Consider the following 24,731-nt stretch of genomic DNA (forward strand, 5'->3'; position numbering starts at 1 on the left):
GTCACATTTAACTGACAGTGTAAACGGGGGCTTAGACCTGTGTTGCACACGGCATGAAGTCATTTTCAAAAATCCATAACAGGGGCACTTTAAAAGATGTGAGATAAAGAAGAAGAATTTCCATTACTTTTTCTTCTTGAGTATTATATTACTTAGCATTAGATATGAACCTTATAAACCTTATATTTAATCAATAATTTTACAGTTTGATTAATATTCATAAGTGATTCCTATTTAATATTAATATACATTAGCTCTGTTAAAATAGAGGGAATTAAATCAAAAGAAAATGTAAATGTTTGCGGTTCTGATATATTTATTTTGGTACAAGTGAAAGAAAATTACAATAAGCAGCCACTCGCTTATTGTAAATTTTATGTATCGCAAATTTATGCTTATATTTTCTGAAATCCAAAACATCAAAGAATCAAAAAGGCAAGAAGTCTCAATATACATTCTTAACATAATGAGAACGCAGCAAGCTTCCTTTATTGCTTCTTAAAAAGTTTCTCTGTGCATTATTGAAACTAGCAATATTGATTTAGATATTTCATCATAAAAACCCATAAAATGCAGTTACCATCACCTTTGTTACGACTATAATCAATCTATGACTGAAGCACATATTGAGCTTTACTAACAATTTTTGTTGTCAGTGTTTGGCAGCTCAGTTTGGGTGCAGTGCATCTCGAAGTGTATCCATAATCTTCTGAAGCTCCTCTGTCGTCTCCTTTATTTTTGTCACAAATTTCATGGTCTCAGACTTCAGTTCTTCTGCCTGCTGAGCGTTTGAAGGCAGCAGGTTTGTTGTGTCGCTGTTATTTGACGTCTGGTCAGTCGACCCAGCGGTTTGGTTGCTGGTGGATTCTGATTCTTGTTGACTCTCTCTTAATGCGTAATCATGGCGCATGTTGTGGATTTCTTTAGAGTCGAGAAACACAAAAAAGACATCAACAGCTACAAAGAGTGCAGACAAAACTCCAGTAGCTGTTTCAGCCACACGAATGGCTCTCGCAGCCTGAGCTGCGACATTCCCAACATTTACGACTTCAATTACACGGAGAATCTCTGGAATTCCTCCCAGTCCCCGCCCAAGTCGAGCTCCAGCATTTGCCCCAGGTTGTGCATTGCAAAACGAGTCATTACTTGTGGAAAACTGTCTTTCTAAAGTTTCCACAGCTATTTGGATGTTTTGGATGCAGCAAACTGTGGAGCTGATTTTTTCTTGGAACTCTTTTATGAGCATTTTGATCTTTTGCCGGTTTGTTTGCTGGTTAACCATGTTTGTTATGTTACTGGCTCCAGCTGTAACTCCTCCAGCTACCGCCGCGCTGATTCCCACCCCTGTTACTATCAGAGATGCTCCAAGAGTGAACGGAGAGAGAACAAGTCCAGCTATAGATGTGATTCCTCCAGCCAGTCCTATGACACCTCCTGTGAGACTGCCTACAGTTGCGTTGAAATGGACTCTTTCCAAATCATTAGCCACAGCTCTCAGTTCCTCTAGTGTCCTATAAAGGGACGTAATAGTTTGCATGTTCTGGAAAAAAGGCAAATTTCAATCAATCAAAATTTTTGGCAAATTGTCTGAACAATGAAATATTTTAATAAGGTAACTCACCTTTTCACGAAGATAGTTAATGATAAAAGGTCTGGTCAAGATCTCACTGACAGAAGGCCGATCCGCTGGATCGGTCTGAAGTGTGTCTGTTACCAGCTGATGAAGATCCTTAGAGAAGGTCTTAGGAAGGTCTTCATAGGAGGATGTGAGTATCTTTTTAACAGTCTCAACTGTGAGTGTTGCAGAAAACTAAATGGGGACAAAAATTAATTACTCAATTGTCAAAATCTTTCATTTATCAACAGGCTCAAACAAAAACATACAAGCGGTATTCCCACTGAAACAAAACTATTAAGCAAAAACATTTGTAAATCAGGATAAAAACAGAAAGACAGGATGTTTGGAAAATAGCATTTTCTTGTACTTTTAAAAAATAAATTGATTACCAAATACTACAATTGGATTGCAGTTTGAAAAGGGGAGAGTAAGGAGAACAGGTACATCCTAATATTTCCAAGTTGTCATCCAAGTTGTGACCTCGTACATTCTGCCAAAATGGCAGTTTTGGGCAAAATATCCACCAGGTGGTGCCACAAACATGCTATACTTTTCCAAAGATGTTTTGCTTTTGAAACCGTGTCAAATGCAATGTTCCAACAGTGAAGAAACAGCGAGACAACCTTGAGTTGATGAACAATATAATTTCCATATTGCTCTGGTTTGTAAATATCTTGATTGATGGTTTATTGTTTTGTCTGTGTAGGAATTAAAGAGCACCACAACTAAAGCCCTATTCGCACGGGATTAGTATTACCTGGTGACCTCCAGTCATTTGTAATAATTGCGGAGGTTGTCTGTGATTTCAATCCCGTGCGAATCGGCCATGTCTGTAATTTGTAATGTAAAAATTTCCCTGCAAATGACCTACCATATTTCGCCTAACACCGAGGTCCTGTGATAATATTAGTCCCGTGCGAATCGGCATCTCTGTGATTTGGCCAGCATTTGGCGGGTCATATATCGTTTTTCAAGGTTTTTGTTTCCTTTGCACCTTTTTATCCATCTTTCGCAAAGAATGGAGCTGCGTTGGAGTGTTTGGTAGTATTTTGGGTGCTGTCATATCGCTACACCATACAAATTACAGAAAGAGAAAGCTGAAAAGGTTTAATGCGTTACAAATAAATCAAGCATAACGCTCGAGATATTATTTTAACCTGGTGAAATGTAAATGACACGGGGCACAAAACGATATTCGTTTTTTTTTTTTAAATCCATCTAATTGGGACCATAGAACGGGACTCTCCAAGCCTTGACATCCTGGTATCCGGGAGATTAGTCAGTAATTTTGAGTAAAATCACAGGCTTCTCTTATCCCGTGCGAATGCACCACACAAAATTCAGATGTGGGGGGGTAATTTCAAAATCACACAAGATCCCCAGATAATACTAATCCTGTGCGAATAGGGCTTAACACATTCAATAGGGGTCAGGGGAAAAAAATAAATTCACACATGAATCGCGCTTCTGTCTTCCATCTATTAAAAGTCGATTCAGAAATTTTGAAAATCAGTGTTCTAATGTTTATTAATGAGCTGGACAGATTAGGAGAGCACAGGCTTGCAACAGGAGAAGCATTATAAAGCCTACTTGAGAACAATTCCTAAATCAATAGCTTAACAAACAGAAAATAGCATTAAATAATGATTAGGTACAAGCTTTTCTTGTGATCTTGCCATGTACATTTACACACGAGAATTGGTCCATGCACGTTGTGTTCATTCGTTTTTTGATTTAATATTGAAAACAGAAACATGAGAAAACGGCGCCATTTTCATTTTTTTCAAAAACATGAAAAGACACGAATTCGCCTTGTTTTCATTTTTACATTCAGGGGTAGAAAATGGATAAACAGCTTGAATGTTTGGTTTCCACGTGTTGGAGGGGATTAAACACCCCTTTTCACTGGATTGGTAAAGCAAAAATGAAACGGTGCCATCATCATTTCGTTTTTGGTTCTGTGCAACAGAATAAGAGTCCTCTGCTGTTAAGGTATTTATTGCAACTCCTGGATTTCGTCTCTCTCATCAGACAACCAGACTAACAAATAGACAGGGTTTACTTCTGTGTAGGCATAGATTCTCTATGGCAAGTATTAGGTGCTTATTGCAGAAATATGCATGCAGTCACATTACCCTTTTAGTCTAGTTCTTTGGTGCATCTTTATGTAGCTGTCCAGTTATCAAAATCTGTGTGGCAAAGCTGCGTGACGCACTGGACAACACTTTACTATAATGTATGCATTTACAGACCAATATTGATTTTAGTGTGAATATGCAGCAGTCATAACTTTTTAGACAGTACAGTTTCATTAATAAAGAGTATAAAATTATTTAATTTTAGACAAAAAACAGTTGACTTAAAACACAGGCGTTTTAATCTTGAATAAATCCGAGTCTTTGAATGAATCCTTTGAGTGAGTGGTTCAATGACCCATTTTCTTTGCTCCTGAACAAATCAGCATTTTGAATGAATCAGTTGAATTGATGAGTCTATGGACTCATTCATCAACACAATGACTTGCCGCCACCTTCTGGCGATATAACCTTCATAATTCAATTGTTTCATTTTGTCACTTATTTCATATTTCTGTAGGCTATCCAGAGTGTTTTTGTTTAAATCATTAATCTCAATCCATAATGCAATTGCTGTGTTAATGCATTTACTGCAGGCTGAGTAGCATTAATTGTGTAAATACATCTAAATTCAACTTATGATTCAGATTCTGTGCCACAGTGCAAAGATGGCTTTGTTTAATACTGATTTAATTGGTAACACCTATAATGTCATATTTTTCAAATATTGACTAAATTCAGGAATTTAATATTTAAGGTGACAGACATATTTCATAAAGTTAGAAATTGAAAAAATGCCCTTTTCTATAAAAGTAGCATGTATTATATACATGTGTAACATGCCGTCGGATAATGACAGTATCATATAAACTTCTCTATGAAAAAAAACTTGAAATAATAATCAAACCGGCAAGATAGCTTTATATTCACACCAAACCCGATACTGGTCTGCGTTTCACTATAAAGTAAATGTCACTCAGCTTTGCCATACAGATTTTGATAACTGGACAGCTAAATAAATTGTGCGGTGCGCCAAAGAAATAGACTAAAAGGGTAATGTTGCTGTAGATCTGAGGTACATATATATTTCTGCAATAAGCACCTAATATTTGCCATATAGAATCTATGCCTACAAAGAAGTAAGCCCTATCTAGGTGCTGTCCCAGTATGGTTTGTGTCAAGCCATTTGTTAGTCTGGTTGTTTGATAAGTAGGAGATGAACGCAGGAGTTGCAATAAACACTTTAACAGCGGAGGACTCTTATTCTGTTGCACAAAACTGAAGACGACATGATGACGGCACCATTTGATCCTTGCTTGACCAATCAGTGGAAAGGGGCGTTTCATTTCCGCCCACATATGGAAATCGAACATTCAAACTGTTTATCTTCTTTATAAACAGATACATTCTTCTTTATTTTCTACCCCTGAATGTAAAAACAGAACATCAAGGCGATTTTTTTTGTTTTTCTTTTTTTTCTTCGAAAAAACGAAAAATTTAAATGGTGCCGTTTTCTCATGTTTCTGTTTTCAATAAAAATAAAAAAAACAAATGAACACAACGCACACAGACCAGAATTAAGCCGTTTTCTGTGAATGTGCAAGATGTCTGGTTCATTGGCATCTACAAATAATGAGAAGAAGAACAAAGTGCAGTAAACGGTAAAACTGTTTCGGTTAATTATGAACGGTTACACTGTGTTCATAATTAATACATACAAAAATTATTCAGTAACATAATCCAAGTACCACAATATGAAAGTAATGTAATCTGATTACTTTGGGATTTGGTAAACGGTAAAACTGTTTGCACTGTGTTCATAATTAATACATACAACATTTCAATTTAATTTTAATTTCAGCCAATTTGGGAGGGTTACTTTTAAAATGTATTCCGTTACAGTTACAAATTACTTCATCAAAAAAGTATTTAGTAACGTAATCCAAGTACCACAATATGAAAGTAATGTAATCTGATTACTTTTGGATTCCTTGGGTTCAGTAATTTCACTTTAATGGCAATGTATATGTCCTTTTCTATGCAATTAAAGTGAAATAACTGAACATAAATACAGGAGCCTCATAGAATTGCTCATTTTAGAAGAAAATTTCAGACGGCACTTAGAGGCTTTTGCATCTGAACTCTTCATATGTAAATAAAGTCAAAAAAGCCATATCTAAGTACCCTACTTTTATTAAACTTTAATAGTAAAAACTATTTGAAACTATTAAAAATCGTGTCTTGTTTCACCATCTAGAACAGGGGTGTCAACCCTGCTCCAACACACAAAACGTGGTTTTCAAATAAGCCTGAAGGACGTGATTGCATCTAAACTCTGCAGGGCTTTGGCCCACCAGGAACTGAGTTTGACACTCCTGATCTAGAAGATATAATAGCCCATATATACAGGGACGGATTAACGCACGGGCCTACTGGGCACGTGCCCAGGGCACTGGACCAGAGGGGGGCCCAGCCAAAATACCGCTACTCCCAGAACACGATTTCAGCCGTGCCCCCTCAGATTTTTGAGGCAAGTGGATTTTGAATGCAGCTTCCAAAAGACAAAAAAAATCAATAAAATAGCCAAATAATATTTTTTATATTTAATAAACGATCACACAGGTGTGATTAGATTATTCAGTCTGGCACATCATCAGCTGCTAAATTAAAATCTGCATTCGCTCAACTTCGCTGTCTGGCACGGAGCCAGAGACATCCCCTAATCATCCCTTAAGCCCGGCTCACACTGTGCGATTTTGGCCACGATTTGGTCGTCTGAGACAAATTTTGAAAATCCTAAAAGATTCCTATAATCCTAGGCTAAAATCGGTTGTCTAGATCGCTGGTTTGACATGTTCACCGACAGCCGATTAATGGCTGTTGCGATAATTTTTTTCCTCCGATTAAATTCTGGCAGTGTCAGAAGATTTCAGACACTTTCCTGCAGTGTGACATCTCCTACGACGACCGTCAAACCAAGAACCAATAGGAGCACTGAACTTGATGACGCAATTAGCGCGACAACTTCAAACTATTCATTATTTGTAAAAACAATACATGTACAAGGTAAAGTTTACTTAAAGTTTATTTATTAAGGGGCAGGATGTTTAAACTCGAATAACAAAATTACCTCAAGTTCGCTCTGTAGAACTGGAAGTCCATAAAGTCCTCTTTTGCCCAGCCATGACTTGCTCCACACACGTCGTCTTTTTCGTTTTTTTTTTTTTTTACATCAAGGCATGTAATTAATAAAACTAACGCTACACGTTGCTGTTGTTTGCTAGCTACCATTATAGCGAGAGAACGCGGGTCACGTATTGATGACGTAAAACTCCGGACAAGTCTTCTTGAGTACGTCCGTTTTTGTAAAAAAAAAAAAAATTAAATAAAAACAAGTACGTCCGTTTTTATCGTGTCTTGACTGTCGTACAGTCTGACATTAAGACAACTGAGATCCTACAGTCTGACATGGGGATCATGTTCGTACAGTGTGACAAGCAACAATCGCAAAAGACTATTAAAAATCGCACAGTGTGAGCCCGGCTTAACACTGATTGGCTTCATCACTCTGTCTCCTCTCCACCAGTAAGCTGGTGTGTGGTGGGCGTTCTGGCGCACTATGGCTGCCGTCGCATCATCCAGGTGGATGCTGCACACTGGTGGTGGACGAGGAGACACCACCCCTCACAATGTAGAGCGCTTTGAGTGCTTAGAAAAGCAGGAAAGCGCTATATAAATGTAATTAATTATTATTATTATTATCCGCGTTTTCTACAGCACTGCGCATTATAACCAATCACACATGATTCTGTTGAGTTTATGAGTACAATGACCAATAAGAGGCGTCCAGATGAGTCATCGCTGAAACAGCTGTTTTGTTCAGTGCGCGCGCTCCCTGAATGAATTCTGCTCTCTGCCGATTTCTCTCATCAGAAACAACAAAGTGCAGAAGTGCAACTTCATATAAGCACTTAGTGCAAATAGCCCACCTTTTGGCAGAGGCTATTTAAAACTGATTCCGCCCACCAAGTGTGATTGGGACTGGAATTTGTAACTCAATATGTTATTATTGCATACTGTTTTATAATGTAATACAATACTGAAGTGCAATTGCCACTATTTTGCAACAACTAGTATAAATAGCAGAAAATCCTGCTATTTTAACAGTGCAAATATAATCTATAGCTATTTGCACTTAGTGTAAATAACATATCGCTAAAAATACTGCTATTTTCATTTAGTGTAGATAAATTCCACTGCTATTTGAATTTAAGAAAAACGCTTTGGCAGGGGGCGGGGCAATACTGAAACGTCGTCTAAGCTATTCGCCAATCACAATGCACTGGGACAGCTAACCAATCACAACACATTTCGTGTTTCGGAAGGCGGGCCTTCATCAAACCCGGAACTAATCGAGCCGTTTGTGCCAGGCTGGGGAGAATAATATAAATTATTGTAATAATATAAATTATGTGAAAAATAATGCGATTTTCAAACCACCAAGCATGAGAACATGTTCTAGTAAACCAGCAACCAAAGACACAGAAAACCGGGGTTATGTGAGGATAAATTATCAAGGTAAATGAGACTTGATTGTCAAAGCAAAGGGTGATGGGAACTGAAGTCCAGAGAAACAAACAGCAATTAAGAAGCATGCCATCTGGTAGCTTTACATGGGCACACCAACCAGACATTGTCTTTCTAATTGGTTACCGTGAAAAGTTTGGGTAAAATTAGAAAAATAATACTTCCATTTTAAGTACTTTGAGATAATCATATGCAAATCCTTAATTTTTTTTTATTATTATTATTATATTTATTCTTAAATACTCAGTTTTGTATATTATAGTGAGATAGTGTTATTACAAAAGTAATATTCCGTTTTTTGTTTAATGTATTTATTTAGTAATAATAATATTCATAATTATTATTAGTCATATTGGCCAGATCGTGCAGCCTTTTTTTTTTTTTTCAAATAAAGAAAATGTTTATCTGAAAACTTGGGCTTTGTGTGCCCTGAACAGAGTATTAATGTAAAGACATTCAATGTCTGTAGTGCCAGTGCTGCATGCAAAAAGTGAATGTACAGCCCTGATATGATATTTAGTGTTTTGACTGGAGGACAAAGAGTAAATCTGATGAAAGGAAAAACTCACCGCACATTTCAGCATGCACAGCTCATAGATGAGACATCCCAACCTCCATATTTCACTGTGAAAGTTATTAACAGCATAGTATAAGTATTCAGTTAGAAACACATGCTGTGCAGCCAGTCAACATTGTCGTTTGAAGATGTTTTATTACGTTTTTTCCTCATAAGGTTTGTCATTCAAAATCTCAGGTGCAACATATGAAGAAAGTTCATTTTCTGTTTGCTCTTCAGTGGACCTGATAGAAACAAGGAAGAAATGGTGCAGAATACAGATCATGAAGCACACATGGTCTATGCTGTGTTTTTGGTATTATGCACTGAAGAGTTCCTGACAAGTTATGTTTTGAATTATAGGAGCAAACCGTTGATGGACCACTCCAAACTCTCCAAGACGGATGGTTCCAAATGTAGTGAAGAATATACTCTGTCATAAGAAAACAGATATATTTTGTAAGTTTGGAGATACTGGTAATGAGTGAAAGCAAAAAATGTTTTATTCTCAGGCATTTATTTTTTTTTTTTTACATTTTTGCAACATGACATTTTTTGTTGTCTCAATGTTACTGAGGGTATGCTTCCACAAAAACAATGTACTAGAAACAGGCGTCAACATTGTCAAAATGATCCCGTTCACACGTCTCTGTGGGAATGATCAAAAATGCTGTACTCTTCTGCCAGGCCAGTAGTATCAGTATTTTTACCAGTTCAGGTTTTTGTTCTTTACACGCAGAGGATAAAGGCATCGCTTTCAAAACCTTGCACTTTGAATCATTTTTTCAAAAGCTTACGTTTTCAGGCCCCCAAAATGCTGTTGTCATGTAAAAGAACGGCCAGAACACATGAAAAGTTTTCCATTTGCAGTTGAAAACGATTTTGTGTAAACAGCCCTTTTGTGTGTTTCTGAGTGGTTGCATTTATGATTTCCATTGATTTATTTTACATCCTAATTTCTTCTCGATTTGTCAACCACTGTGTATTTAATGCTGCTATTTATATTAATTCTTTACAATTCATACATAAGAGTAAACAAGTGTAAAAGCCAAATTAGATACATATTTAGAGCACTGTATCTGAATTATAGATGATATGTATAGATTAACTGAGTTAAATCTGTACCTTGGGCTGCAGGTTTTTATGCAGGATCTGTTGATCATGCAGGTACTTTAAAGCCATGCAGATCTTCACAATCCAGTCCAGAATCTGTAAATCAGTAAAATGTGAATTTACACATTTTATTAAGTTAAAAATGCAATATATAATATTGTCAGCAAAAGGTTAAAACTGATTTGGAATGGCACACACCTGTCTACATAAGCTCTAACTGCTGAAAGTGCACACCAGAGCAAAAACAGAACTGTGACCAACATATGGGCTATGAATACTTTCACAAGGCACTATAATATACTTTTACTGGTATGTAAGAAGATGTTTGCTCAGGTGTTCTCTGACGTGCATCTCACAATGAAATTACATTATATGCATGCCATTATATAGGGTTGGGTTGCTTTAAAAGATCCTATAGATCACGGTTGATCAATCCTGCTCTTGGAATGTGCTCTAACACAGTCTGGAAGTTTGTAGTAATACTAATGACCTACAGAAGATTAGTTGGTTCAGATGTTTTAATTAGGGATGAAGTTCGACAATGCTGTTCCAGTTGAATAAATCATGCTAACATATGGAAGTATCTGCTCCTGGAGAACCAGCAGTTGTTAGTTTCAAAACTAATCAATCACAGTTGCTTGTATTTTTAAGTAAAGTTAAGATTCCGATGCCTATGCTAATGGGTTAAACCTTTCCATCAATCTACAATGATACCTCATTCTCAGGAAACATAACGTTTTCCTCCCTTTTGTTTTGGATTTTCTGAGCGAGATCTCCACCTTCACAGTGCTCCAGGACAAGATACGAACAATCAGAATCTGAAAACAGTTTAAAAACACTAATATTTAATAATTAATTTAGTCCTGAATACAGCTAATGTAGATCAACAGAATTAATTTAGAATTTTCTCTCAACCTCTGATAAATTCCTTGTGCTGGACGATGTGTGGGTGACTGAGATGGAGGAGAAACTTTGATTCGTCCTAAAAAAGACAGGAACTCATTGAGAGACATTTATTTATAGCATTTTATACAAAATGTATTGTTTAAAAGCAGCTTTACAGCAATAAAGAGGAAAATAACAGTTACTGGTCAATGTTGTTTAAAGGGTTAATTCACCCCAAAATGAAAATCATCCCATGATTAAATCACTCTCAAGCCATCCTATGGTGTATATGACTATTTCTTTCAGACGAATTCGATCTGAGATATATATAAATCCTGGCTCTTCTTAGCTTTATGGCAGTGAATTGGGCACTGTATTTTGAAGCCCAAAAAACTGCATCCATCCATTATAAAAGTGCTCCACACGGCTTCAGGGGGTGAATAAAGTGCTTCTGAAGTGAAGTGAATGGTTTTTAAAACATATAAAATAAGTTTCAAATATGGATATTTTCCTTACAAAACACATGGCATGGTTTTTAACGGCCTTGATTAACCCCCTGGAGCTGTGTGGAGCACTTTTATAATGGACGGACGCACTTTATTGGGCTTCAACAAATAAAGTCATAACATAATGATATCTGTACACATCATTAGCTGGAAATTGAAATGCATAGCTTTGACCCGTTGTTGTAATTAACACATTACTTTACATTATTAGTGTAAGGAATTTAAGCTATTATTATTTAAAGATTCCAACTTTTGTTTACGTTATTAACGGTTCGTCCAGCGAACGTTAAAACCAGTATCTCTTAACAATTCTGTTTATATTTGTCACGAATCCGGTTCGTGGCCTTCCGTCCGACTGCCAAAAGAGGTCGCCTCACCGTCATATTGACTCTTACACCACACATCACACTGGACTGCATTTCCCATCATCCATTGCACTGACGACACACACAGCTGATTCCACTAATCACGCTCACACCTGAAAATTATCTCACACTCTTTATAAGCCTTGGACTTTTTCTCCCTGACTGCCGAGTATTGTTCTGGGTTTATCACTCCCCTAGTGTTAGCTGCCTTACCGAGCCATTCTGTGTTTTTCTGTTTAGTTCCAGTATTTTTCTGTATTTATAACTCTCCTAGTTTTAGCTGCGATTACGGAACCCTCTTTGTTGTCTTAGTCTTGCCTTGCCTTGTGTGTTTTCTAGTGTTTCGATTCTTGCCCGTGTTTCCTGGATTAACCCCTTGCCTTGCCGTTCGGATTCTGTTTGCACCTCTCTTGGACCACTGCTCATTTACCTGGATCATCTCTCTGCCTCACCCTGTTGGATATTGTTCGTCGATCAAAGACCCACGCTTGTTCTAGGAATACTCTTGTGTCTTGCCCATGCCATAACTGTTCGCTGTTGTTTGATAATCCTGCCTGTTATTTGACTATGTTTATTAATAAAAGCTTGCACATGGATCCACACGTCTCACGTCTCGTTCGCCCCGTTACAATATTATTACGTGGCCAACGAAAACAAACAAAACGCTAGTAGTTTATAAAATTTTGAGTGAGGTAACAAGGGTCTGGGCAAAGTTTGACTTGAATATTACACAAGACAAGGATTCTTTATAAATGTATTTGCTAATCTACGATAAAATACTAAACAAAAAAACACACACACACATACAAACGTTCAGGAAATTAGTTATTGCGATTTGAAGAAAGTTTAAGTCTAGCACTCTTTTGCTATTTCGTAAATTCAACTGGAGGAAGATCACAAGCCGAGATTTGCATACAGATCAATTCACCAGTTTCCAGCAAAAATGGAGATTTGTTTTACTTGCGCATTCAAGTTGAGTCGACAGCTGATCTCCGGTTGCGTTTCCCTTTCCTGGTTGGTGAACCTCCGGGGCTGCTGATTGGCTGCGTGATGCGTTTCTAGGAAAGCCCTCCAGTGAGTGGTTGCTTTTCCTGGTGACGCGAGTGACGACACCTTGAAGTTCTGCTCGGAGTTCCGCGTGGCTTCAGGCTTTGAAGGTTTCCTCACTAAGCAGTTTGACGGAGTGTTTGGATTCTTGAAGTCACTTGGCCTGATGTTATGGCGGTGAGTAACACCAAAAGTAACAACAATCTTTTTGCCAGCACCGGATACCATCCAATGCACATCCATGACATTTGCACATCCGGTTTATATATAATCTGCTGCATCTTCGCATATTACTGTGTGTATATAACGTAGAATGTGTACTACATACTGTGTATAATGTGTATCGGTAACTGTATGTCTGTCTAATAGTACACTGTGTGTACTGAGTATATGTATGTGTATATTACACATTGTCATCTGTATAAGTCTGTACGTATGTATGGTAATGTCTATATGTAAATTGTTTTTGCAGTGTCTGGAGCACGCTCTCAAGAATTTCACTCACGAAGGCACACGTGCTGTGGTGATGTGACAATAAAAGTGATTTGATTTTGATTTGATTTGAGTGCTTCACAGCGCTAGCAATGACCTTTGTAAAATTACATAAAACACCAAGCATATGTGACTTGTTCTGGTGAAATGATTCGGAAGTCGCAACGTTCCGTTTTAAGATACGGGCCGATAATGTGGAAAAACAATTAAATTTTTTTTTTTCTTTTTTTAAGATAATTTCAAAGAAAAGACATTCAAAAATAATCTCCCAAAGTTTCGTAGTCCAGATAATTGAGTAAAGGTATTTAAATGACTATTAAAGTTGACAAAGTTTTACTAAATTCACTGGAAATGAACATTGCTTTTCTCAACTCCTCTCGTCACTTCTGAGCATTTCCCTTTGTTCCGGGTATCCCCTGAAACGTCACTATCTCTGCTCTACAAATACGGTGTTAAACGTTGTATAAAACCAATCAAAAAGCTTAGAAATGTACACAAACAGTGACATAAACACTGATAATTTGTCAATGGGAAGCCCCGTTTCGACTGACCGGCACACGATAGGTCCAGCCATCCTCCTGTCAGACTAGCAGCGCTCTGTGTAAACAAGCTTGGAGATCTCATAAAGATAGTTCAATACTGTGTGGTGTAGTATACTTTGTGTAGTTCTGTTTATTAATTTGAGAAATGTCGCTGTCAAAAGAGAGCAAAGTCGCCGAAGCGTTAAACTCACTGGAGGCTTCTATCCTAAGCTCTTGAGTTGATAAGGCTAATCAGTGATTTTTTTTTGGATCTGGAGGAACACCTGAAGCCGTGTATTCTGTCATTTGATGAAGATTTCATTTAAGAGATACGTCTGTCTATGGCCTCTCTCACCGAATACGAGAAAGACCTGGTCCTGTTGGGGAAACTGAGTTGCCACTTTCACAATTCCAAGATGCTCAAAGAAGAAAGAGCAGCAAGAGCGTCAGCACCAAAGGACAGAAGATTACGTTAATGGCAGGAGAGTCTGTTGAGGGACATTCAAGTTTTTACATTGCTAAGTAACTTTAAAATGTAAGCAGCTCTTAATTCAGAACTAGCTATGTATATGGCGAAATGCATTGCTCTGCATTTAGTGACAGTGGGCTGTTCTTGTTTTTATTTTAGCATAAGCCAAAACAAGGTGACAGCTCTCCTGAAGCATTACAAAGAACATTGGTTGACCCCCCGTGTAAAAACATCCGGTGGCCATCCTGCTCACGCATGATGACATCTGTCGTGTGGTATCATTCATCGTTAACTTTGCAGAGCTTCAAGGACTGGTTCTTCCAGGTCGCGTCCCTGGCTACAAATGTTTTAATATCAAGTTGCTGCCCTCTCATTACACCAAGGCCACAGTTTTTCGTGCCTATGAACAGGTAGTTAGGTCAGGAGGTAGGTATTCTTTATTAATGAGCATTTCAGTGCTGAATCGAATAAATACTTTTAAATAATTTGAGCTTCATCCTGGTTTAATAGCATTTATATATATATATACAAATGTCTTTGGTCAAATTAAGCTGTAAAATAAATAGTTTATCCCTTGTAATGGATTTTGAAAGATATCAACAAAAAACGGGCAAAAAACTTTAAAAGCGATTTTCTCAGGTTTTCAATTGGAAAAAGAGGGCAGAGGGTATATCTTTAAAACCATTCAAGGTATGACTTTGACTAGGATATAATTTTAAAGCTTATGGTCTCATCTTTCCATTGATACCAAACTCTCAATTTTGAAATTTGGGTCACTGAGTCTCATTTTGATGGATCAGGTCACATATATAAAAGACATCACACATACACTATATTGCCAAAAGTATTGGGTCACCCCCTTCTAATGAACAGGTCTGACTACTTTAGTCATTTCCATGCGTACAATGTTTAATGTTTAAGCATATAATGATATTATAGGGAATTGTGTGCTTCTAATTTTATAGCAATAGTTTGGACAGGAACCTTTTCTATTCTAACATGACAGTGCCTCTGTGTATAAGGCAAGGTTCAAAAAGACATGATTGATTGAGTCAGTGTGGAAGAACTTGACTGGTCTGCAGAAAGCCAAGTCCTGATCCCAGCTGAACACCTCTGGTGTGACTTTATATGCAGACCTTGAGCCAAAAACTCACCACCAAACACCAATGACTTGTATATGGGTACAGTCATTTTAGACACGTCCAAAACTGTTGCAACAGAGATGGAAATACAATTTTTAAATACATGAACTATGTTTTCATATTTGTTGGCACAGTTTTGGAAGTGCCTTTTTCTGTTCTAAAGAAGGGTGTGTCCCAATACTTTTGCCCATATAGTGTATGTAAAGTGTTACATTTACAACTCAGATTGACCTTAACTACTATGTACCTACATAAAAAAATAAAAGTACAATGCACTTATTGTGTTCATATTGTATTGCAAAACACTTTTGCTGCTATTGAGGAGGGATATGCGTAAGGTTAGGGACAGGTTTGGTGGTAAGGGTGGGTTAAGGTGTAAGTGATAGACTAATAGTGTAATCATAAATGTAATTATATGCAGGTGTTTAAAAAAAATATATATAGATACAATGTAAAAACATGTATGCACAAAATAAGTGCGTTGTATCAAATGTTTAATTTAAATGCAAGTACATAAGTAAGGCCACCAAATAAAGTGAGACCAAAAGTCATATACACCTAGGGTGGCTTGAGGTTGAGCAAATCAAGGGGTAATTTGTTATTTTTGGGTTAACTATCCTTTTAAGTATTAATATTCATGTGTGGGCTATAGGAATTTCTCTTTCCCCCATTAAACTCTCAGATCTCATTATAATCAAACTGTCTAACTTACCTGGTTAGCACTCAACTTTTTAACGACAAACTGATCACCACCTTCATTTTTCACCAGGATCTTATTCTGCTCTTCTCTCACTAGAGAGTAGCCATGTTCTTTTAGAGCTGACAGGCTGTTGCCCATTGCTGAAAATTCCTGCAAAAAAAAAAAAGGAATATATTTGTGTATTTAAGCTAAGCAAAGATTTGCTTACTGTTGAAATTGTTTTACATTAAATATGCAAGGGTAAATTAGACAGATACTTTCAATATGAGAAATGGAAACAAGGCAATCGATTTAAAGAGCATTGGTGAGACCAGGTTAAGTGTTTATTGTTCATTTCCTAAGAACATATTTTGAGACAATAAAATTATTTTCATGATTTGTTATCACAACTGTTTTTCTTTTGACAAATCAACTAAGATAATTACTGTTGTTCAGATTACATAATATTTAGAGTTTCTGTTGATTAAACTGATTAACCGATTTGTTGTTAGTTTCAATGAATTCAAAATTTTAAGGAAACTAGGTTACTTTTTTAAGTTTTGAACAGTCTAATTAACAACAATCAGTCTGAAATCAGATTTATTTTTAAATAAAAAATGCAGTTAAATTATTTTAAGTAATGCATTTTTGAAATTACTTATCCCACCTGAATAGCTATTTTTGGATTGATTTTCCTTACCTGAAAAATCTAAACTGAGAGAAAAAAACCCTGTTCCTGTCTTAAGAAATGGTTGTTATTATCTTCAATAATGTTTCCTTCTTCGTTTAAGGCTTCAACCGACGAGAAGAACTGTAGTTCTTCACTGAACAGAACATGTAATTACATGGAGTTTCACTTTGACAGATATTTGGGAGGGGCGAATGTTGTATAACAGCATGCCTCTTGAAAGCATTTTGGTATAAATGATTTATGAAATAAAATGAATGACTAATGAAATATTGAATGCAGTTTTCAATGTTTTACTAAAAAGCACTTCACTGCCACAGGGTATTAAAAAACCTGTACTTTTAAGAGTCGGCACATTTATTTAGTTATTAGCAAAATGCGTTCTTTGTTTCAAGTAGAGTTAAAAAGGTAAATCAGTCACTCAATGGAAACGATACTTGTGTCTGTCCAGCTGGATCTCTGATGTAAATAATAAAGAAAGTGGTTCTATTTTGAATGCTTCTCCCTCAGCAAACAAATGCTGTCAAGTAGACTCACCTTCTAGCTCACTTTGCAAAACACCTTTGTTTTGAATCAACTTTGTTTTTGTTAGTGACAGTATTTCTCTTCTTCATTAATGATTAATTTCCACAATCCTCGTGATTTCACAGAGAGGTGAAGATCTTCCCAGTACCCTGATAGCACACATACATCTCGGAGACGTCTATTTGACGTCTGCATTTACATCTGCAAGACGTATTATTTAGGGTGTTTGCTCATCTGCAATACGTCTATAGGACGTTTCCTTTTAGATGTCAAATAGACGTCTATTAGATGTCTTTAAGATGTTTATGATTTAGAATGTATGTAAAACTGACATCTGAAAGACGTCTGCCAGACGTTTGTAGACAGCAGATGCTTTCTGCTGATCTTTAACAGACATCTTGCAGACGAACGTGTGCTATCTGGGTAAAATCTGTAGATAAAAAAACAAATCTTAATCTGTCATTCAGTTTTTGAAACGGAGACTGTAAGACAGCATGTTCAAAGCCTCCTGATGTGTTGTATACTATCTGTGTGATAGCATGTTTTTACTTTCTCTGAAGTGAAAGTGAAAGTTTATTCTTCAAGTCTCTTGGTGGATCCTGGTTGGCACAGAAACTCTGTCAAGAGAGAAAACAAGCTCTGGTGACCAAAATGGGGTGAAATATCCTTTCAAATTTGGCATATCTTAAACAAAAACATTATTGTTTTTCATGTGCCAATTCAATATTTGTTTATTTGTTTCATAGGAACTGCATAGGAATGATTATCCTGCTAAAAAACAAACAAACAATAGAAGCCCAATAGAAACCATCACAGAAATTCCAATGGTTTCCATTAAAATACCATTATAAACCATTAGCTTTTTCCTTTTCATAGTGTGTATTGGGCATTTTTCCAATCGGATTTAACATCCCACCAATAGAATCCATCACATACCAGTAGACACCATTATAGTTTCCATTAAAACCAATACAATTCCCATCATAACCATTACATCCATTACATTTTCTATTGTGTTTTGGGCAGGGTTCTATTGTTTTTTTGAGCAGGGTAGGTAGCAATGGTAACAGGGGTTGACTTTCCTCCATGCTAAACCACGCCTCCAGTCTGGCATGCGGCAAGAAAGTAGGAACTGCAAAGCTCTCATGATGGACCACCATGATTAGTAAGACATTCTGTCCGAAAACAGTCCTAGTCCAATATATGGCAGGCCAAAATATTCCAAAATCAGTCATTCTTGAGAAGTGGGACAAAACAGGGTGCGAAATTGAAAAAATAAAACTTTGTACTCAGCCAATTAAACTACGTTTATGTATCTTATATGCACTAAACTACTGAGCTATGCCTTGATGCAACCTCCCAACTTAAATGTGATTTTTACCTTGGACTGTGTAATATAATTTAAACTTTATCTTTAACAGCATTCAAGATTTTTTTAACATTTCAAAACACTTTCTCATGTTAGCATGTAGCACGTGACCTACAATCTAATAAACAAACCACTTTCTAATGCCATGGACCAGATCAAAAGACTACGTTCACGCAAGACAAGGGAAATAACCACAGAAGACAGGGTTATAGTTGAAAAGGTAAGAATACGTGTGGTCCTACCACTTCGATGAAACATGAAATTTTGTCCAAGCTCAGAGAAAACCAGGTTGGCCCGCCAGTTTCCACCAATGTTGAGGACTCCTCGTTGATGGCAGAAACAGTTCTAACTCAGAACTCCAAGAAACTCCTCGTTCAATGTCAAGAGAGATATGGAAGGACAAAATAGAGAAAAGAGTGGAGAAAAAAATAACAACAACCCAACCTTGCAAAGACAAGGCAGAAAAATCACAATTAATTCCCATTTAACAACACTAACATTTCAGATAATCACTTTCAACACAATACATGTTTTCAAATGAATCAATACACATTTCTCAGCACTTATTTCATCATCATCATCATGATCATCATTTCCTAAGTTTGTGCTTGTACACCGATCCTAAAATAATGAATATGGGCAAAGAATAATATACAAATAGGCCTATACAAAATAGACAATGTACAAAGTTTCATGCTGCATTCCAAGCTTCAAAATGAATCCAAACACACCAAACATATAATAAAAGTAGCCACCTGGCTAATAAAGTTATGCAACCAGTTTGTTTAATGAATGGACCAAACTTTAAGTGATTACTTCATAATCCTCTCTATGGAGAAGCGATCGTGACAAAAGAATCGCTGAGTCAAAATTGACAGGGCTTGTTTCCCAAAGCAACTACGGTCGTAAGTAATGTCGTTATAGTACAATGTAATTTAACAACCACAGTTTACGCTAATGATGCTTTTGGGAAACATTCCCCAGATCTATCCAGTTTAATGTGAACCATTCACACTGGTTTTGTTACAGTAAACAAAAATAAATTATTAATTTAAAAGACTGATTCAAAAGAATCATCTGTTCACGAATCGAATCATGAACTCGCATTACCGCGCCAAAGATGATCTATTCTTGAACATTTCGAATGAATAAAGACTTCAAGTTCATCTGTAAAGCACACAAAGCTATCGTTTGACTTTATACATTTATTTCTTGCATGATTCGTATGGATCTGTTAACTGAATGCAAAGTGTGAATTATAGGAGAATTCGGTGTCATTTGTCAATTAAATTCTTAGAAATTTTAAACGTAATGATAACCATTGAACACTCAAAGAACAACTTCCCTCAAGATGCTTTTTATAATTAACTTGTATCCTTCGATGTTGATAGAAGTTTTGTTGCAGGTAGGCATTGCACTGAGATGTACGTCCTTTTTCAGATTATAAAATAGTCTTTGTATTTCCACGAGAGAAATGCATTACGCGAATGACTTTGTTGTGTCTCTCACTACGAGTTGCTAAATGAACTGCAGCATGTAGTTTTTTTGTTTTTTTCGATGGAGAATCGGTTGCCTTATCGGATAAAATCCCCAAACTCTTCACTTAAATATTAAATTAAGAAATTACATTAAAATTCAAAGTAATCACTTTGGTAAACTAAAATACTTTTCGGATGTAACTGTAATTTGATACCACCTATTTAAAATGTAATTATAACGAGTTACTCATTTTGAATTTTAAATACGTAACGCGATGTATTTCGTTACTCCCCAGACCTGTGTGGGTGTATAAGCGAGGGTTAAGAAGTTACAAAACCATTTCAGCACCTCTCTAGTTACGTCTGCCACACGTCTTGACAATACTGATGGCCTCCCACTGTTCAAAAGTTAAAAAGCCTTGCCTTTGGCCAGTTCTATGCAGTAATAGTCTGAAACTTACAGATGTAATTCCAGTTACCATAAAATGTGGAAATTCAAAGCCCTGTGATTTGGAATTTTTATGCGAGACAGTTAAGAAAATTAAACTGGAGAAAGTGTGTACATTGTACCACAGAAGACAAATCCCAGTTAAAATTTTCAGGATAATCTATGATGCACCTGCTAAAGCCTTGATAAAATCATTCAAACACTTTTCAGGATATTACGGATGTTACAGCTGCATCCAGAGAGCTCATTGGCTGGGGCATATGACACATCAGCAGCTGGGCAATCTACAGCTGTGTACTGACAGGTCTTTCAGGCAAAGGCAACAGAAAGAACTACGGTGGCCGAGAAGTGCAAAACAAATCACAATTCTGAAAACAAAATAACAAATTACAAACGCAAATGCAAATCTAAAAAACAAAATAACAATTCAGAAAACACAACAACAATTCCCAAAACATTATAACAATAAGAAAACACAACAACAAATCCGAAAACAAAATAACAAGTCAGAAAACACAACAACAAATCCGAAAACAAAATAACAAGTCAGAAAACACAACGACGAATCAGACAAACCGGAAGAGGTAGGTATAGTTTGAGACAGCGCCATTGGTTTGGGAATAGATTACTCACCGCTGACTGGACGAGACATCTGTCAATCAAGATACAGGAAGAACCATTTAAACCATCAGCTCCAGTGGCGCAGATGATAGAGTGTGTGTTATTGTGTTTTTAGACGCGATCAACCCGGGTTCGAGTCCGCCTTTTGCCAAACTTTTTTTTTCTCAAGGGAGAAAAAAATTCTGTGAATTCTGACATTGAATTCTGTGTTTTATTTTTAAAACACCGACAATAATCACACAATGACAATTTTAAAATGAAAAAGGCAAAAAACAATATTACAACAAAAAAACAATACAGTTACTATTTATAACTAAATGTTTTATAATGTATATCGGTGTCACTGATTAAAGTGTTAGTCATTTACTCACCCGCTTGTTCCAAACCTGTATGAATTCTTTGTTCTGGTGAACACAAAGGAAGATATTTTAAACAATGTTTGTGACCAATCAGTTCCATAGTATTTTTTCCCTTTGCGAATTAGTTGTGCCCAAAACTGCACCATATTTGGGGAACTATTAAGTCGATTATTTCATAGATTTATATTTACATGATGCTCTTTTTCTGTACATTGTTACATAAAATTCTCGTTCTGACGTTGGGTGCCCAAAATTCAATGTCAATTCAACGTCTAATGTCAATTTGATGTCCAATACCGACATCAGCTGACGTTGATATTTTGTTGTCTTTGGTTGTGTAACCTAATTCCAATGTTAAGTCAATGTAAAATTCACGTCAAATACTGACAGCAACCCAATTTTAATTCTTAACTAAAATTCAATGTCTGTCCGACATTGGGTGACGTTACATTGACGTCCGGTGTCTTATATAATATGCAAATTCATGCTCTGCTCACAAGTGCTGCTTTATCACACATTACATGCAAGATGAAATGAAAATGGCATTGAAATGTTTTTGAAGACTTCTCAGAGATGCAGTGATGTAAAAACACCCATGCCAAGTTTTGAATTTGAAACATGTAGTGCTTATGTTTATTTAATGAAGTCAAAAACTTTTGCAAAATCTATTTGTAGTGGTCAGTTTTCATATTGTGGCAGGTCGCCACAAATAAATCAATGTATGGGAAACACTGGTAATACTTTTCTCATAGTACAACAGCAATCAATTCACTCAAATGCAAAAAAAAAACACATTACTTCCTGTAACACATTTCATACTGGTGTTACAGGGCATTCCAGCAAAACAAGGGAGCTCTCCAACTCTTCCAGTCATGGAAATGATAGAAGGCACTCCACTTCACATTTTCAATCACCCTTGGGTTCATCTCCTGGGAGTTCTTCTTCTAGACATGGTAAGATGATCAACTTTCACCTACATATTTCAGTATGAAGGGTGCAGCAATTTTTTTCTCTGTCTCTCTTGGTATGAACTGAGTTTTAAATGTATTTCAGAAACATCAAGGGCTCCAACTGGCCACAGCATTGATGTATTTCCAATGCCTATGTCCAGTAAGTATTTACTTTGTCTTGTATATTTGTAGAATAAGTGCAAGTACAAATCAGAATCCACACAGCTTCTCCTCACAAAGGCAGTGTTTTTGAGTTGTGGTCTTGGGGATCACCTACCAGAATGTCCTACAGCCCAAATATCCAATCAAATTGGTGCACAGATGGCAAGCCGTTTTGACTTTTAGTCATTCTCAGGATATTAATTTTTGACAATTCTGTATTTACTAGTTAAAATGGCAATTCTTGATATAAGGGAATGGAATTTCTACTAGTAAAAATTTTTGAATTATTGATATGAACAGTGACATCACCTGCAGAAATCAAATTCTTGATTCAATTCTGAAATATCTGAAATCCACCTCCAGAAGTAACAGATCAAATGTATTTGATTTATAGATATCAAGAATTAACATTTAATTTAGTGGATATTGGTTTTATATACCATTATTTATTGATATTTAAAATTATATTGTTACTAGTAAGAAAGAAGTAGTAATTAATTTGATATCTGTAATAACATTTTGATACCTTTACAAATGTAATTATTCGATTTCGATTTCTTTATCGAATGATATGCATAATATAAAAAAGTGCTTTTGAATATTCAAAGAGGAAGGTACCAATAACCTACTGTGAAGAAGCTGAAAATTATTGGAAATAAATATATTACATTGCTAAACATTAAATACGTTATTAAACATATCAAGAAGTATTTTGAGACCTGTAGCAGGCATACAATTTGAAATGAGCTCATTTTGTGCATAAAATTGTAAGATTTTATCATTTTAAATGTTTAAACATTTGTTATGTTCTCTATGTTCTATTGTGAATAAAATATTGGCTCATGAGTTTCGAAAGTCTTTTAGTTGTCATTTTATTTACATTTTAAAAATGTCCCAACATTTCCGGATTTCGAGTTGTAGTTTTTACAGTTTGACATAAAATTTTTGATATTAATTTGCATTTCCAGAAGTGATTTCCCAAAGTTTGATTCCAGGAATTCATTTTTTTTAATCATGTCAAATTTCACTACTGATATCAAGATTAATCATCTAGTGAATATTGATCTGTTTGTAATTAATTTACTTGTCAATTTTCTAGAATTTCAGAAATGTGTCCTTAAAAAACTGGTGGAGATCATGCAGGAGGTCAAGAGAATTGGTCGTGCAGAACCTGGTAATTCAACATACCACATTAGAAGAATGGAGAGGATAGAGGAGCTGAATGCCTTGGAGGAGAAGCTTCAAAATAATGAAGAGACACATGTTCTGGTAAAAATATAATTATTTACCAGTTTTCTTATTCTTTTCTTTTAAAATTAACTTAGCATAATGAACACTAAATAATTAGGTACTGTATGTAATTTGTTTAATCAGTTCTGGAATGTTTTTTTTATTCTTCTTATTATTGTGGCCTAAAATTACTGATTTTGCTGCAGGATTTCTCAATTTTGCCACTCTTAGCAGAATTGTTGTTTTACGGTGAAAACCCACCAATAATCATGATGTATGTAATTTTTGTTAGGGACAGTACAATTATATGTAAATATAATAATATTGAAAATGTGTTCCTGGCCCCTCATGCACAAGGCAATGATGACAATAGTGTAGAAATACTCAATTCTGCTTTGCTGAAAATACAGAACTGTTTACTTTAGCAATGTTAACACACATTTGGACGTTTCTTTGACCAATGAAAGTAAGTTCCACGGATTAGGTTTCTTTATATGATAAACTAACACTGCCCACTGAAGCTAAGCAGGGTTGAGCTGGTCAGTACCTGGATGGGAGACCTCCGGCGAAAAACTAGGTTACTGTTGGAAGAGGTGTTAGTGAGGCCAGCAGGGGGTGCTCACCCTGTGGTCTGTGTGGGTCCTAATGCCCCGGTATAGTGACGGGGACACTATACTGTCAAAAAGCACCGTCTTTCGGATGAGACGTTAAACCAAGGTCCTGACTCTCTGTGGTCATTAAAAAATCCCATGGCACTTCTCGTAAAGAGTAGGGGTGTAACCCCAGTGTCCTGGCCAAATTCCCTCCACTGACCCTTGTCTATCATGGCCTCCTAGTAATCCCCAT

The 24,731-nt window shown here is 36.3% G+C and overlaps 1 protein-coding gene across 1 annotated transcript; it reads right to left on the bottom strand.

Moving 5' to 3' along the window:
- Positions 1-234: 234 nt before the first annotated feature.
- Positions 235-16,885, bottom strand: LOC306861116 (uncharacterized protein). Its single transcript, XM_079403205.1, has 10 exons — positions 16,756-16,885; positions 16,089-16,226; positions 10,865-10,931; positions 10,664-10,767; positions 9,962-10,045; positions 9,208-9,269; positions 8,998-9,081; positions 8,850-8,904; positions 1,622-1,810; positions 235-1,540 (listed from the first exon to the last, which is right to left on the bottom strand). Exons 2-10 carry the CDS (start codon positions 16,212-16,214, stop codon positions 668-670), a joined length of 1,644 nt encoding a protein of 547 aa, XP_079259331.1. The 5' UTR covers positions 16,215-16,226; positions 16,756-16,885; the 3' UTR covers positions 235-667.
- Positions 16,886-24,731: the final 7,846 nt, after the last annotated feature.

Source organism: Barbus barbus (assembly GCF_936440315.1).
Source record: "Barbus barbus genome assembly, chromosome: 42".
NCBI lineage: Eukaryota > Metazoa > Chordata > Actinopteri > Cypriniformes > Cyprinidae > Barbus > Barbus barbus.

What these genes read in the sequence shown, in the direction of transcription:
- LOC306861116 (XM_079403205.1), bottom strand. Translation starts at nt 16,214, where the DNA reads ATGGGCAACAGCCTGTCAGCTCTAAAAGAACATGGCTACTCTCTAGTG. An exon ending in TTTGGAGTGGTCCATCAACG is followed by an intron (nt 9,082 to 9,207) that starts GTTTGCTCCTAT and finishes TGTTTCTATCAG; the next exon opens with GTCCACTGAAGAGCAAACAG. An exon ending in TTAACTATCTTCGTGAAAAG is followed by an intron (nt 1,541 to 1,621) that starts GTGAGTTACCTT and finishes CCTTTTTTCCAG; the next exon opens with AACATGCAAACTATTACGTC.